The sequence below is a fragment of the Rhipicephalus microplus genome, chromosome 6, assembly GCF_043290135.1.
Source record: "Rhipicephalus microplus isolate Deutch F79 chromosome 6, USDA_Rmic, whole genome shotgun sequence".
NCBI classification, from domain to species: domain Eukaryota; kingdom Metazoa; phylum Arthropoda; class Arachnida; order Ixodida; family Ixodidae; genus Rhipicephalus; species Rhipicephalus microplus.
This window is the reverse complement of record NC_134705.1, coordinates 197,475,707-197,492,124: the sequence shown is the minus strand read 5'-3', so window position 1 is coordinate 197,492,124 and position 16,418 is coordinate 197,475,707. Positions and strand designations below refer to the sequence as shown.

At 46.8% G+C, this 16,418-nt stretch overlaps 1 protein-coding gene across 3 annotated transcripts in view; it reads right to left on the bottom strand.

Moving 5' to 3' along the window:
• Positions 1-633: 633 nt before the first annotated feature.
• smg (sterile alpha motif domain containing protein 4 smaug) overlaps positions 634-16,418 on the bottom strand; it is a 119,133-nt gene continuing 103,348 nt past the window's right edge. For all 3 annotated transcript variants that reach the window (XM_037418227.2, XM_075867472.1, XM_075867473.1), the window contains 6 exons: positions 15,411-15,807; positions 12,732-12,981; positions 11,870-12,089; positions 9,590-9,692; positions 3,177-3,275; positions 634-1,056 (listed from right to left, as the gene is read on the bottom strand). In XM_037418227.2, the coding sequence (XP_037274124.1) occupies positions 1,037-1,056; positions 3,177-3,275; positions 9,590-9,692; positions 11,870-12,089; positions 12,732-12,981; positions 15,411-15,807 (1,089 nt within the window). In that variant the 3' untranslated portion in view covers positions 634-1,036. The remainder of the gene's footprint in view (positions 1,057-3,176; positions 3,276-9,589; positions 9,693-11,869; positions 12,090-12,731; positions 12,982-15,410; positions 15,808-16,418) is intronic.

Below are 16,418 nucleotides of genomic sequence, written 5' to 3'. Positions count from 1 at the left end.
TAGTGTCGAAAACGGCGTTTCGCACCTGAGAACCCAGCGTTAGAAGAATAATGTTTTCTGTTTTTTCTTACACCGGGCAGCCGATAGCGCCGTACGCCGCAAGCGGCGTTTTTCTGTCGCGAGAAATGTGGCTTCCCTTTCTAGCTCTAGCAGCTAGCGTGCACGGTTGAAAAATACTACTACAAGGTAAACAAAGCAAACAGCGTTCTCGGCTCGGCGTTTCACAGCGGCTCTCGTGCACACATTTCAGGATGTTCTTGAGAGGCGCCCAGCCAGCGAACGGTCGAGAGTGAGGCGCAAGTGGACGGGAAAGTGGGGAGCAGGGAGGAGAGAGAGCGATCGGCAAGAGACATGGTGGGGGCTCCGGTTGCTAGAGATGCGTGCGCCCGCAACTGTTGCTATGGGAGAGGGCGGTGGACGGATCCCGACAAACGCCTGACATAGTCCGATTAAGAAATGCATTCGCATTTAAAAAGAAATTGTTCCGTCGTGTGGATGAACCGTACAACAGCCAGAAGCGATGACAAAGAAAATAAGAAAGAAGAGCACCCACACATCGTAAACAAAATAAAAACGCATCAACTGAGCAAGTGACAACGATGAAGAAAAGGATTGCATGCCCGCAAACACATACACTCGCACATGCAGTTGTCTCGCGATAAAAAAAGATCGCCGTTTGTCAAGAACGACATCGTCGCCAACACCGGGGGAAGCAATACGGCAGGCGATGACCCAAGAAACAAACAAAATACAGGAAACAACCAACAGTGGCACCTACAGAAAAATAAAAGGTCCTGTCGTGCCCGGCAACGTCAACAAAGAACTTTGGTTGCGACAAGGGTGGACGAAAGGCGATGCAGAGTAGGAGATAAAAATATGAGGATGGTCTTCAAGGAAGGTCGTGCACTAATAAAAAACAAAAAACAAAGGGTGGGAGGGAAGGGAAACGACAAGCTTTGATGAGGCCATGGATTGGCACGTGACAGAAAATCGTTCCCGCCGTGCTTCCAGCACGAGTCGCAAGCCGTGGTGGTGCCTAGAATGGAGGCATGCCATCTGCAACAGAAAACCAACACGGCGACAGTTAAACTAGAGTTAGCCGAAGTCTAACCTTGATGTAACAAACTCGCATAGCAAGCAGTCTACGTGCACTGGCACTGTGGCGGGAAAAAGGAAACGTCCTTATAAATCGAGAGGTTACAGCAGCCACCATTACAGTCAAGCCAGGAAGACGTGGCTGTACGTTAAATGTGCTACAAGTAGGACATAACTTATCACATCTGTTTCACTCACATTTCTCATCTTGCACAGTTGACCGTACAAAGCCGAAAACTATTGGACATATTATCAGGTTTTTGATAACGACCAGACAATACCACCCCAAAAATAATAAACAGGACTCTTTGGTTAGCGCATTTACACCCTTGCAGGTCGACCCATTTTACCCAACTTCAAGACCTGAAGTCAGGGGGGGGTTGATTTGCAGTCAAAGCCAGAACTAGAGGCGTTTTGAAACTAGAGGCCCTTGAAGTGGCTTATACCAGAACGCGAGGCACACATGTAGGTGCAACATATTGACACCTTGGTGACAAAGGTGTCTAATTTTGTAGTGCTGCCACAGTGAGTGTTCAGTTTAAAATTGGTCTTGTTGCACACATTTTGGCATCTCTGTTATGGTTTCCACGCACGCACCGCATTTAACTTATTTGTTGATTTCTGCAATTAAAGTTTAAATTACACTCAAACCTCGTTATAATGTAACGGGATATAACGAAAAAATTCCCTTAGAAAGCTCCATTGAGAACCATGCATCTTAAACATCGTTGTAATGAAGTAAAATTGACCGGTAAATGGATATAAGGAACTACATTAGTCTATAAAATAGTCCACAAAAAACACAATTGTTGTGTGTTAAGTATATCGTTTTCTGCGGAGTTTGACCCTCATTAGGCACTGCTCTTTCAAAACTCCTGCGCCGACTTTACAGACGCGCTACGCGCGGCCGTTAGAACCGTCATCTTCACCGAGCCAGCGGAGAGGATTGAGGAAATGCTCAGCGAGTCACATGACCGAGAAGCGATGCCGCTGTGCAAAGCGATTTCCTTCTCACTTAAGAACACACGATGGGGGAAGCTTCAGAAGACTTACATTCATTCACAAATCATTGAAGTAATCGGTGGCGTCTGCACATGTTTCCCTTGCAGCGAATCAATCAATTTCACACACAGTTTGCAAAGCATAGTAGCGCGCAGCTACGTCCAGCACCAACGCTCTCTAAAGACGACAGCAACAACTGCGTCTCTGCTGCTACCCTCTGCACAGAACACCTCCGCCTTCTGCACCGAGAAAGGAGGAGCGTCTCCATGCAAAGAAAAGCAGATCAGCATTAGAGAGGGAGCCAACTCTTCGCGACAGCTTTTGCACAGCCTTGAAAGCATGGTGTTTCTTTAAGAAACTCTAAGCTTGAAAGGAGAAGGGTCTCTACGTGCAGAGACAGAAAAAGGGAGAAGCATGGCACAGGCGCATTGCAAATCGGCATTTGAGAGCGAACAAACAATCCTCTAGTCTTTCCTTTTCTTCTTTTCCTTCTTCGCGCGCAGCGTTGAGAGGTGCCGCCACGGGATTGGGCATGGTGTTGAGAACATTCTCGGAGCGCGGTATGTTCAAATTAATCGTCGCAAGTTTGAATTACAGGGCGTTTTCGCCCATTGGAATGCACATAGCTTTGACGGGACCACAGCGCGAGTTCGAATCAACCAGAAGTTCGAATTAAGCGTTTTCAAATTAATGAGATTCGACTGTGTTTACTTTCCGTCGCTTGCGTGGTCGCGTAGCGGTACATCGGGCCACAAGGCAGTTTCCTTCTTTGCATGCTTATAGGTGCGCGCCCATCTGAGCATACATTGCCACAAACTCTTATAATGGATATAACGAAATAATTGTGGCTCCCCTTCAACTTCATTACAACGAGGTTTGAGTGTAGTCCTTTTTCATTCTGCAGTCTTCTGTTCCCGTATAGGTTACATTTTCGATCGTTCTTCACCTCCTTCGATCACGCATCAAACAGCACAGCTTCAGACATTGCTGTAAGCAAACATTCGCAACAGCACTCGCACACAAATGACACGCGGTATTATACGAAAGCGTGCAGATGTGGGCTCAGAAGCAGCCCTTACCAGAACCTCCAAGGGCATGTTCGGTGACGCTGAGGCAGAGGGACTCCAGCCGGTTGTTCAGGTCCGGGTCGTTTGCCGAAGTGTCAGCTTGCATGCGCCCTGCACGTGTGAAGCTTCCCGTCAAATCCGAAGCCTTGCTTCTCCAATCACAAACACCTCAAACGTGCCTATCTAGCCTTCTATACACTGACCTCACCTTATGTAAATAGAGTTGAACTCGATAATATTAATTGCCGTGGTTTTACGAACCGAAACTAGGATCCAATTAGGAGGCATGCTGAAGTGAAGGGCTACAGAAATTTGACCACCTATACTATGTTTCATATGCAACGCTGTGGAGGCTAGTGAGACCTCATGCAGTCGATGCAATCGCAACAGAACATTGTTCAATGTTCTTATCACCAATAGCATAATTTCTAAATCGATATTACGGCGAGAAGTCACTGAAGATTTTTTGTGCCTTACAAACCAAAACGCCGTTAAACGTCCATTATTATGCTGCTGGATAGCTTAGTTTTCACGTGATGTCACGCACTCTGGTCTGGGTGTGCCACGATGTCGGCCACTTAAGGGGGGACGTGGCAAGTAAAACTAATTTTTTTATTAATGTACTGTTTGTGATGAAATTTGGTGTGTGTATGTGGATGATTGTGAGGATTCCAAATATGAAAACCGTTTTCAAATACCTCTTGTACTTTTTGAGTTACAAGCATAATTATACTAATTAATGCTCTTCACACTTAAAGAGATAATTATTGCTAAATGAAATTATTTTTTCATATTATTATGTTCCCAAAGCATCAACTTGTGCAAAGAAGCTATTAGTTGATTTTTCTAGTTCTTGTAACCATAAATAAAATTTCCAAAACATGAATGTTGTTTTGCGCACACATCGCAGTAATTATAAAATGTGTTCTAAAAATTTTAAATGATGAGTAAGAAGAGAGATAAAGCTTTATTGCACTGCTAAAGGCCTCCTGAGCCTAGTGCAAAAAACGGAACGACTCTATCAGTCTTTGTTAGAAAATGACGGATGTTCTAGCGAAGGCACATAGGCGAAAATCAAGAGTTGAGAAAACTGACTTTGAAAGTTCACTCTTGTTTGGAAGTTCACAACATGCCTAAAACACTCAGAATCCTCCTGGGCAGTAATCCTGAGATGCTGTGGCCTTGGCCTCTGTAGAGCGCAACCCAGTTTTGCGCTTCTTTGTCGTGGAACAATGCGCCTTTTGAGCCCTCTTTACCCTTTTGGCATCCTTTTCGGCTGCTCGCCGCAAAGAGCAGTCTCCTGGATTGAAGCCCAGTTGAGCAGTGATCTCTTGCAGCGCACTCTTGCATCCACCATTGAAACGGCAGACTGCATCTGCAACTGCACTTTCCACACTTCGAAGGGAGGCGAACTGGCTCTTGGACTGGAGTGACCAAATGAGGCTGTTCATACTCTCCACAGCGTTCTGGGTTTTTCCCTGCGCACACCTTTCAAGGAGCTCTTTGTTCGAGAGGCGCTTGTAGATTGGCAGCAGTGCCACTCGCACGTGAGGGGGCAGTTTATGTTTGTGAGGCGGCAGCGGCTCTCCCTTGGCCAATGCCTGATTGTGCGGGCACCAGGAGTCAGTCCCACTTGGGCACAGGTTGTGGTGTGGATCCTGGTCTGTGGATGTTACATGGTAATAAGTGGCCATGATGGCCCTCTCCATGCCAGGAACATCGTTGGGGTGGCTCTTAATGGCCCAGCCATAATAATTCGTCAACTTCTTTATCAGGCCCTGCGTCAGCCGGCCTTTGCCACCCATGCTCAGTCCTCGGCCTTTGGATTTGTGCTCATCAAGAAGGTTGCGCAAGGAAGTGCCCATTCTTTTTTTCACATGGTTCACACACTCCTGTTTCTTAATCACCATGTAGCCATACACCTTGTCTTGCGTGAGGGCAAGGTACGTACGGCTGTCACCGTCGCAGAGCACATTGATGTATCGAAGCTTGTACTTGGTAAACGATCTTTCAAACATGATCCTAGCTGCTTCTACTTCCATTTGGCCTGCATTAGCATCGGTGTTCTTTTGGCACTGTGGCTTGTGTTTCTCAAGCCACTCCTCATAGTTGTCGTCACCAGGCTTGGGGCCAACAGCACAGCCTTGGCAGTAGTTGGACAGGACACAGTGGTCCAAGACCAAGCCTGTGTACAGCTCGATTACACAGCCCACGCCAATATGACTTCTGTGCCCCCTCGTCATCCACGTGCCGTCGTAAATGACGTCAATGTTGCCTGGCACTCCTCCTAGGTCCTTGTAAATGTCATGCACCTTCTGTGCACTTTCTGCTTCAATGCGGGTGGCAGCTGATGTGGTGGCAGGGTGGCTGTACTTCCTTTGCAGTCTCTGGTAGGACTTGTGGTGCAGTGCTCGATGCGAAATGTCCATCGCAGAAAAAATGTCATTTATGGCAGATTGTTTTCTGCCAACTGACTGCACAGCCCTCAAAACACGCACGTTTACCTCAAAGGGGTTCGTTTTTTGTTGCCCGGAGCACCTCGGGGACGACCACGCACTGTTCACTCTGCCACAATTGTCACAAAAAAGTTCCATCCTCGCCGCGAGTCCAAGGCAGTGCGTAGTCTCGAGGCGTATCGACCCTTCGTCGCACTTGTTGCACTTTACTGACGAAAGCAGACCGTTCAGCATCTTCTTATTTACAATGAAGAATGTGGAGTCCTTACCGCCGTCATTTTCGTCGCAGCCTTCGTTCAGAAGCTCGAGCTTCCGCTTTGAAGCGGACTTCGATGCTACGGCATCCAAAACATCCCGCCTTGTCTGCGCCCGCTGCGCGATTTCTTCACTGCTCGGAATCTGGGCCGAAACTCGCGATAGAATGTTCGACGCGCGCACGCCCGGAGTTGCAACGGCTGCCGACGCGGTGCCACCGCAATCGGGTTCGCGAGAGCGTCCATCACGGTCGACGGCATCCGGCGGTCTGACATACGACGATGTGGCACCTTCCACACTCTCGGCCTCACAACAATCAGCGAAGGGTCTGAGTAGAGGCTCCGTGACGCTTGAAGAGCATGCTCCGTCCGGAACTGCGACTGGGACGGCAGCCGCAGTCGTCTGCCCTTTGTTCCAAGCTTTCCGACGCTTGCCGTACTTGTGGACGCTCCGGAACTTTTTTTGCGGCAACATAGCACCGCAGTATGAGCAAGCACTCAGAAGAGACCACCGATGTAAACAAAGCTTGGTAAAAAAAGCACGCGAACTATCACAAAAACAGCAAACTGGCAAAAAACGAAGCGCACGCCGGATGATTCTCGACTCGGCGGCCGCAGATGCGCTCGCGCTTCCAAGGTTGCCAAGGTGCGCGGCGCAGCTTTGACCAGTAAGAGGTCGCGCCTGCTACCACGTGACCCGCGCAGCCAATTGCCGTTCTTCGTTTTCGTTTTTTTACTTGCTCCTCGCGCTTTTATTTTCACTCGGCGAAATACGAGACCGCGACCATCGGGAAGCCGGCTTTCTCCTCTTTCCAAAGCTACCAAAATGGCGGCCCACGGTCAACAACTTGGCGCGTTTGTGCGGCGTGAACAACACCGTTTCAGGGGCTTTTTTTTCGCACTTTTCGGCGACTAGCCTCGGCAAAAACACTATTTGCGGGATTTGTAGCGCACGTTTCGCTGTAATATTTTAGAACAAGGAAGTTGAAGGTCTGAAGATTACGAAAAAAAATAAATCAGAAAATCGCATATTTTGACCAAAATCGGCACTTTACTTGCCGCGCCCCCCCTTAAATTTTCTATCTCATGAGACAGTATCACAGCAGAGAAGAACACCAGAGTCGTTCAGTCCTCGTGCTATTTTTTGTGCTCTCCAAGCGTTCGCACCAGTTGCGCCAAGGGGGAGCGTGAACAAACGCGGTGGTGCACCGGCACCAATCAAATGACATGCGAACGACCACGAGATGTGTGGAGTGATATAATTTGCTGGCCAAACCTTGCATAGCTTCTACGGCGTTGCACCTGATGTGTGAGACGTAGTACCGTATTTACTCGCATAATCCTCGCACTTTTTTTTTTTTTGACGAAAAACCGATGCAAAGTTGGGGGGTGCGAGAATTACGCGGGGAAAACTTAAGGGGAAAGTGGTTGCAAATCAGGATTTTCACACCAGCAACTAACAGCAAGCTTTGAGAAGCACTAAGTAAAACTTACCTCAACAATAAAAGCACAAGTTCAACACAAGGCAAGTTTTATTTGAGACTCAAAAAGTGCAAGGAAATAGTCGAGAATTAGAATACCAAATGCAAAGCTTGTGGGCGTGGCGGGCGTAGCGGTAACGTTTGTTGGTAAGCGTAGGACGTCAGTATTGGGTTAATGGCTATCAAACAAAATTGTCTGCAGTTTCCTTCAGAAGAAATAAAGTTTACCATCAATCCCAGTTTTAGGCACACGGAAGGACCAACGCGTCTTGGTGGTTTTCAGCTGCCGTCACCAGTAGCGAACACAAAACTCGTAGGCTCAGAAGGGCCAACCGGAGGCCCTGTTGCCGTTGTTTTGAGCACAATCTATCACTTTCAGCTTGAAATTAGCCGTGTAGCTTCGGTATCGCCTCATAACGTGACAAGATTACCGACACAGCATACAAAACACGCCGCAACGTGCACTTGCCACTTTGGCTTGGCTTGGATTGAATTGAATCTCTGTGCAATAATAGAACGCTTCATGCATAAGAGATAGCGCCAGATGGTGTGTGCTATCATCATCAGTGGTTTGAATGAGCAGACAACATTATTGCGACAGTTTTTGGGGGTGCGATAATTACTCGAGGAAAAAAAGAAATATTTTTGTTGGGCGATGTGGGGGTTGCGAGAATCATGCGAGTGCGAGGATTACGCAAGTAAGTACGGTATTTTATAACAAGTTATACAGTGTACGGTGCATGGGCCTCTTAATATCTCTCCTCTATGTAAACTTGACCACTGCAGCGGGTATCAAACCAGAGCCTTTTGGGTCGACAGTTGAGCACCGTAACCACTGGACCACCAGCGACCCTGATGTGCGCATCATCAGCGTAAAAGAATTTTTGGTAGGAATGCTAGAAATTGGAACTTTTCAAGAGTGGAAATGCAGGCAAGGGAAATGATGATTATTGCTATGTGAAAAAAAAAAAACAAAAAAAAAGAACAAGCACTGCAAACTGTCTATAGTGTGTGGCCAACACTACAGCTTTCGGTAAAAAGCCACTGCAAAAGCAATACCGTATTTACTAGCCTAATCTTCACACTCGCATAATCCTCGCACCCCCCCCCCCCCCCCCATTGCCTAACAAAAATAAGATTTTTTTTTCCTTGAGTATTAATCGCACCCTCGGAAATTGCCCCTATAATGTCGTCTGCCCGTTCCAGCAGTTGATAATGATAGCGTGTGCCATCTGTTGTTATCTTTTAATTATCAAGTGTACTATTATTGCATGGAGATTCGATCCAATCCAAGCCAAATCGGCAAGCGCGCGTTGCGGCGTGATTTGTTTGTTGTGTCGATAATCTTGTCACGTTATGGGGCGATATTGAAGCTACACGGCTGCTTTAAAGTTGAAAGTGATTGATCATGCCGTAAAAAACGGCAACAGGGCCGCCGGTAGGCCCTTTGGAGTCGACGAGTTTTGTGTTCGCTACTGGTGACGGCAGCTGAAAGCCACCAAGACGTGTTGGGCCTGCCTTGTGACTGGTATTGATGGTAAACATTATTTCTTCTGAAGGAAACTTGGGACGGTTCTGTTGAATAGCCATCAGCCCAATACTGACATCCTACGCTTACCTTTTTGAGAGCTCCGGTTGAGTGACGAACGCTACCGCAACGCCCACAAGCTTTGCGTAGGGCATTCTAATTCTCGACTATTTGCTCGCACTTTTTGTGTCTCAATTAAATCTTACCCTGTGTTGAACTTCTTTTATTGTTGAGGTTAATTTTAATTAGTACTTCTCAAAGCTTGCTGTTAGTTGCCGATATGAGAATCCCAATTGGCAGCCACTTCGTTTTCTTTTTCGCTCTGTACGCTTTTGTGGAAAGTTTTCCCCGCGCAATTCTCGCACCCCCCAACTTTGCGTTGGTTTTCTGTCGAAAAAAGTGCAATGATTATGCGAGTAAATACGGCAACACAACAGATTCACTTATGCCGATTGCCACAATGAAATAGAACTGAGTTTTTGTTTATTCATAACTTTCAAGTCCATACAAGAGTTGCCAATGTATTAAAAAAAAGACATTTTAGCCAGTTCCACGTAGCTAAAACTTTTGAACAGCGAAGCTGCAAGCGTGCAAGTGAATGTAACCAACCATTCTTATCATCATCATCCTCTAGAACATGAACACAAGCATCCTCCCACTCCATTTTTTTTTATTTATTTACACTGTCGGAGAAGAGTCCACCTACCACTGTTAGTCGCAGCCTGTTTGTACAGCGATGCAACCACTGGATTCGGCCGCACGGGAGCCGAGTGGGTCCTCTGGATCTGCACGTGTGGCTTGCTCAAATGCTGTAAACAGGAGAGCACCGGGAGGGAAGTCACACACAAGAGCGTGAAGCCTGCACTTGTGCAGGGTACAGGACACAAAAATGTCCGAAGTCACAGGACCCACCAATTACTCACAGCCAATTAAAGAGGCGGGGCTTTGCGTTAAAGATTGACTAATCCATGTCTTGGTTTCGCGCATGTGTAAACTGTGTGCAAGAAAGCTAAGGCTACGTGGGCCACATATGCAAGCTTGGTTGATTACTAGTACAGCCGCATCACGCATTTCCCACAGCACCAGTCATCAACTTCAAGTTGCCTGCCCGTCATCACATAAGACTTCGTTTTCTGCTTCATTATCCCTCAAAGCAGCTTCAAATTGAAATGGCCTGCTGCCCTATGACATTGTCAACATCACCCCATCATCTACCGTTCAAGAATGCATCACCAAGTTTCTGCAATGTTAATCGAATCATCGCTGTTCAACGTTTACTTGTAATCCCACACCTTATGTAACACCCCCTGAATGGGGGCCTTTACTGCGTAATGTTGCGAATTCGCGACATGCCGAAGAACTTCGAGCAAGCAAGTCACGGAACGCATGCAATTTTTAATGCTGGCTCTCAAGTACTCACGGGGAAGATACAGTAAAACATCGTAAATTCAAACTCGGTTATTTCGAAATACCGCTTAATTTGAAGGATTTCCACGATCCCGTACTTTGCAATATAAGTTTGAGTGAATATAATTTTTAGCGGCAGCCGGCACAAGTCCGGTTAATTTGAAAACTTTGGGTGCCATGTGCCAGTTCCAGATTCTGATTTCGCCACGACAGCTATTAATAGCCACAAGGCAATGCGACGTATTGATGCTAACGAGTGGCAGCTGAAGCACCCCAGCCTCGCTATTTTCAGCACAAAAAAGAAAAAATAAGAAAAAACGATCTCGTGGTCAGCCAAAGCCTGCGCCTGTGGGAAAAGAGTTGTGCTTCACTGCAGCACAGCGGTGACACGCGGGCAGCTTATTGCATGGTTCTCGCAACGTCAGCGGGTCATGGTTTGCCCATTCTTTTTGGGATTGTCAAGAAATTAATAAAGGACAGTTTAGCGGAAATTGCGATGTATGCGAACCTCCGATTGCCGGTCGCTCCAGCAATTCGCGTCTTTGCACTGCTGGCGGAGTGCTTGCCAGCAACAGCTACTTTGAAAACTAAGTTCGAAAGTTTCAAAGATCATTTTTTTCAGTTAAAACACACAGTGAGCTTGGTCATACTGACCATTATTAAATTCATAATTATAATAGAAAGAAAGTGCGAATGACCGCATCATGACGTGCTGACGGAGCAAGGAGCAAGCGACACGCTGCTCGCATGTTACTGTGTTGCAGTGAAGATGTCTTGTTTTCTGCAGGCGCACATTTCAAACAATCACAACCGCGTTTTTTCTTCCATTCCTCCATGTTTGTGGCAAAATAAAGACCATGTATTGCTGGAAAACATGACCTTCGAAACCGCAAGCTAGCCGGCACAGCAAACGACGAGCACTGATTACTTTGAATAGTTCCAAGTTCCTTGCATCCCATTTCTTGTAAGTTCTGTTTATTCGAAAGCTGCTTAATACGAAGCTTTCTCGCAACCCCAGCGACTTCGAATCAACGAGGTTTTACTGTAGCTTACAACACAAAAAACCTAGCGATATCTAGTGTAATGCATTTTTAAGCTAGAACCAATTATTTTGTAGGTGATGGCGAAGAGTGCGATGCGCATGCAAGAGCGCTCACTTCTTCGTTCTTTCTGGCCTGGCTGACGCAAGTTCCATCTTCAATAATTTTGTTCATTTGGTGTGCATGCGCTCAAGACGTGGCACATGACATGTCGTTAGTTCTGAAGTACGTTTTTCATTGCAAGGTACTCACTTCTGTGGCATGTGGAGAATTCGTGACAGACACAAAAGTACGCATTAGAGGTGCATTTTAGATGATTATCTATGGAATTATTCAAAGGTTGCTATTAAAAGCTGGAAAATAAAAACAATTTTTATTTTCTTCAGAGGTTGCATAATTTAGGCATCAAAGGGTTAAGGAAATAGAAGTGAACTGAATTTAATTTAATTGAATAACTATTATTGAACTAGTTATATGGCAACATCATTACACTTGCAGTCCTCAGGGATGTGACTCTGCAGTGTTAGCGGCACACCCACCTCCTGCAGGCTGGGCCTCTTGATAACCATGGCGAGGGGTCCCCCCAGGGGCCCTCCACCGTTACTGCCACCGGGGCAGTCGACAGAGACCCCTCCACCAAAAAACACCGCGGGGGGTCGCCCTAGCGGAGGGGCCACTGCGGGTCCACTGGGGCCGGCCAGCCGGCCAAAGTCCGAACCCCCCGCCAGGGGGGGAAGCACCGAGGAGCCGCACCAACGACTGTAGCAAGAGAAAAGGATAATTGTATATTCGTGGCCACAGGTTGTCAACTTCTGCTGCATATGAAAGAGGCCGAAAAAATTGGCCACGTATCTGTGTGCTCCGCTGCAAATGTCGTCGAAACACTACAGTCTTCTGTCTGGAAGCACTGCGCGAGATACGAACGCCATCTGGCAGTAATGTCCAGAAATAGGAACATTTACAGAAACCAAAATCACTTGCAGATGGCAGCACCATGTCGCCAGCAGAGCGCTTTTTCGTGCATAGCATGGCATCGACACTTTTCAGCAAAGCATAGCTAGACCCGCTTTTTCATTCTTAGCATCACACTTTCAGTGGAGCTAAAAAAAACCTTAGGCCTTTAATATTGCTTATTTATGTATTTTCTAGTAAAAGAACACACCACTTTATACTTTTGTATTATTGTGGCACCTCAGATATGCGTGAAATTTGCTTTTTGACTGGCAGTGTTCCCAAGTATGAATGCTGCCACCAGATCAAGATGGCTGGGCATTGAGAAAGTGCTAAAACGTCGCTGAGTGGCTGAATCGTGCAAGAGACAGACCAAAATTTCTGTGTCCAAGTATCGCAAGGAAGACTCGAAAACGTCAAATAAAAGGGGGGTGGGGAGGAGGCACTCACCCAGCCGGGGGCAGCCGGGGTCCCTGGGCGGTGGCAGCCGTTGCCGCAGAGACGTGGTGATGGCGGGCATCAATCGAACGCCGGGGCGGCACTGGGTGCCAGGCCTTGTGCACCTGCTGTCGCCAGGAGAAGAGGCGCCGCTTTTGAGCGGGGCTGAATGCTTCGTGCGCCAGGCACTTGTCCACCAGGGTGATGAACTGGCTGACGCTCTGGTCCTCTGCTCGCACGCTCACCAACAGGCTGCTGCACACTGCGCAACAAACCGAGACCGATCATCGTCCGCACAAATCGAGAGCAATCGGGTTTTTAAACTGTCCTTTTGGGACAGTGCATGTCGTCCACCAGTCAACTGAAACGAAAACATTTCATTTGCATGCAAGGAAGGTAGTGAAACGAGCTACTTGTTCACAGAAAAGGCATAATACAGCTTCGATAGCTGCATGCATAGTTGGCACACACCTTTATGAAGAGCACATAGATGCTCTACATGGTCAAGTGGGAGGTCCTTCGCGAAAACAAGTTCCCGAAAGGATTGCATCATCCGCTAGGTCTCCTGCGATGACAGTGCCCATGTAGGCTGCTCAACCGCGTCGTTGGAGCTGTCCCTCTCACCACTATCAGCACCATGGTGCGGAAGCCCATTTGCAGCACGTGCTGCAGCCGGATGCATATGCTATATCCGATATGCAGGACTGCAGCATCATAATATGCGGTTTATTTTAGCACAAAAAGCTTACGAAAGTCGAAGATGCAATAGTTACACATGATATATTGTAATAAACGGTATCGTTACAAATTGACTTCACTGTATTAGAAAAAACTCAGTGGGTACGCACAACAGGAAAAGGGCACGCGCCAAGCGGCTCTCTTAGCATACCATATTTATTCGAATCTAGGCCGATAGTTTTTTCTTTTTTTTCAAATTTCTTTGCATCAAACTTTAGGGTCGGCTTAAATTCTCAAGGATTTTGAAAAACGTGCCATTTTTCATTATGAAAAGTAACGCACAACTAGTGCCACTTAGACCGTATCATGGCCTTTAGTAGCCAAGCCAACACCTGGCTTACTACATACGTGAGGCCGCCAGTTTGATCTTTGCGGCGAGTGTCGAGGTGAGTTGTTTGTCATTTTGAGTCGTGCTTCGAGTGGTGTGTGTGGCGTAGCTCAATGGCACCAAACAAGCGGTGTCATTATAGTGCCGCTTATAAAAGGAACGCTGTCCTAGCTGCGGAGTCATAGTCCAACCTGCAAGCAGGGCGGGACTTGGGAGTGGTCGAAAAAAATGTACGTCACTGGAGAGGCTGCGGCATGGGACGACAAACCAGAAAGTTTGATTGTGCGCTCTTTCAAGAAGTGCGGCATATCCAATGCGCTTGATGACACCGAGGACTGCACACCGCTTGCAGACAGCCACAAAGAAGTCGGCGAAAAGGGAAGCAACGATGACGACTCGAAATGAACGCAAAATCTTTATGACGCAACTAGAAGCAGGGCGAAAAAAAAAAGACAAAAAATACACACAACAGGACTCGCAGTTGTATGTTTTTCAAGTTATTTACATCCCGAACCAACTGCTTTGTTTTATCTTCATGTTCAATAAATGTTCTCTTTTTGTGAACACTCTCTCCGCTGTTTCAATAAATGTTTTCTTTTTGTGAACGCTGTCTTTGCTGTTTGGTTCGGCCCACATTCGAGGAAAGTTTTTTTTTTTCTTTTCTTTTAAGACTGCACATTTGGGGGCGGCCTAGATTCAAGCAAATGCGGGCATGGTATAATATAGCAAGCGGTTGATAAAGGCCAGTGAGGGTGAGGATGAAGGAAAGGAGATAGGAGAGGGCAAAGCATAGCATAGCCTTGTATAGTATAGCAAGGCCACGAGAGAAGGTTTAGAAGTGTTGTACAGGCGAGGGGTATGAAAAAAGAGGAGAAGGTAAAGGTTTGCACAGCCATGTATAGTACAGCAAAGGGAGAAAAATTAAAGAGAGGATGAGTGATGCGAGGAGGTTGCGAAAGGGTAAAGCAGAGCGTAGCCATGTATACTAAACACAACAAGGAAGTGGGAAACTGAAGTCAGGGATAGGAGAAGTGCTGCGAGGGTTAACAAAAGGGGAACGGTACTACCTCTGCTCTTTTCCGATTCTTCACGCCACAAGTGCATAGCTCCCCCTCCACCCTTTTTTTCATTAATGGCAGCCACTAACTAACCGAGCTAAAATACTACAGTGGAACTTTAGAAAACAAATACTGCCTCAAGAGGACTGCTGCATAAATGAAACTACGAAAATGGAACAAGATATCATAATGTTGAAGGTATGCAAAAACTGCCGTGCGACGCAGTTCTATACTTTTGCATGAAACTTCAAAACGATTTTGGAGATATTCAGAGGAGCAAATAGCTTTATATTTACAGATTCGATATTTCCAACTTCCGCTGTGCCGACAGTACAGTGCTACTGCATTGTACAGTAGAACCTTGCTGATAGTTTTCTGTTTTTTACAGTTTTCTGGTATCAACATTCACAACTGTTGTTAAACTAAACTGCAGGATTGTTTAGTAAATTTGGATTCCGTACTTATTCAGATGTTTTTTTTTTTTTATAGTGCATTTCCCTTAAAAAACGTATGTAGTACGAGATTCTACGGTGATCAGTCAAAAGTCTTCACTACCCCAATACCCACCTTTTCCAACCACTCTAGTGAATAGACCAGGCAGGTCTTCGTCCTCCTCGCCGGAAGCATCCATTGCCGAAGCGGCGGCGCCGCCCCCTTTACTGGGACTGTGCGCTGGACTCTGCCCACCGCAGGCAGAGTCCAGGGAAGACGGGGGACTCTCTTCCTCCTTCGACCTCGCCCCTTCTTCCTCTGCCGTGGAGGACACAGATGCACCTCCAACCATCTCGTTGCCGTTGCCGGAGGAATGTGGAGCAGCAGAACTTGACGAGCCGGGTGAAGATGCCCGCTGAAGCGATCCACCGTCCTGACCATCCTCCACGCGGCTTGAAGCTTTCATTGGCGTCTGGAGCATGGCACGGAGCTCAGCCAGGGCTGTGCGGATGTCGCCTTCTTCTTGGAGACTCTGTTGACAAAAGGGCGTGCACGTGGTCGGAACCACAAAAAGGTGGGAAGGCCTTTCGTGGCAGCATTAGAGCGTATGCTATTAACGTTCCCGCGCTCGCCACGGCGGTCTAGCGGCTAAGGCACTCAGCTGCTGACCCACAAGTCACAAGATTGAATCCCAGCCGTAACGGCCACACTTTCAATGGACCCGAAAATGCTCGAGGCCCGTGTGCTTAGATTTAGATGCACGTTCAAGAACTCCAGGTCGTTGAAATTTTCAGGTCTCTCCACTACTGCTTCTCTCATGATCATATGGTGATTATGAGATGTTAAACAACTATAATTATTATTATTATTAACGTTCATGCTATTAGTCGAGCTTCCTCCACTCAGTAACGTCCAATATACCGTATGTGCTACACTGTTTTAAACCTCGTACATGGGAAATGTAAGAGTGCCTTCTAATGTAGTACTTTCAATGAGCTGGAGTTCTCATATTTACGCAACTTCAGCAAATGATTTAGTGATTAGTTCAAACGTGTAGTATTGAATTTACAACTGCAATAATGTTTCAGTGCCTCTTGCACGAACATGCCCACTCTTGGTGCAAAAATATAAAAGTGCACAAGA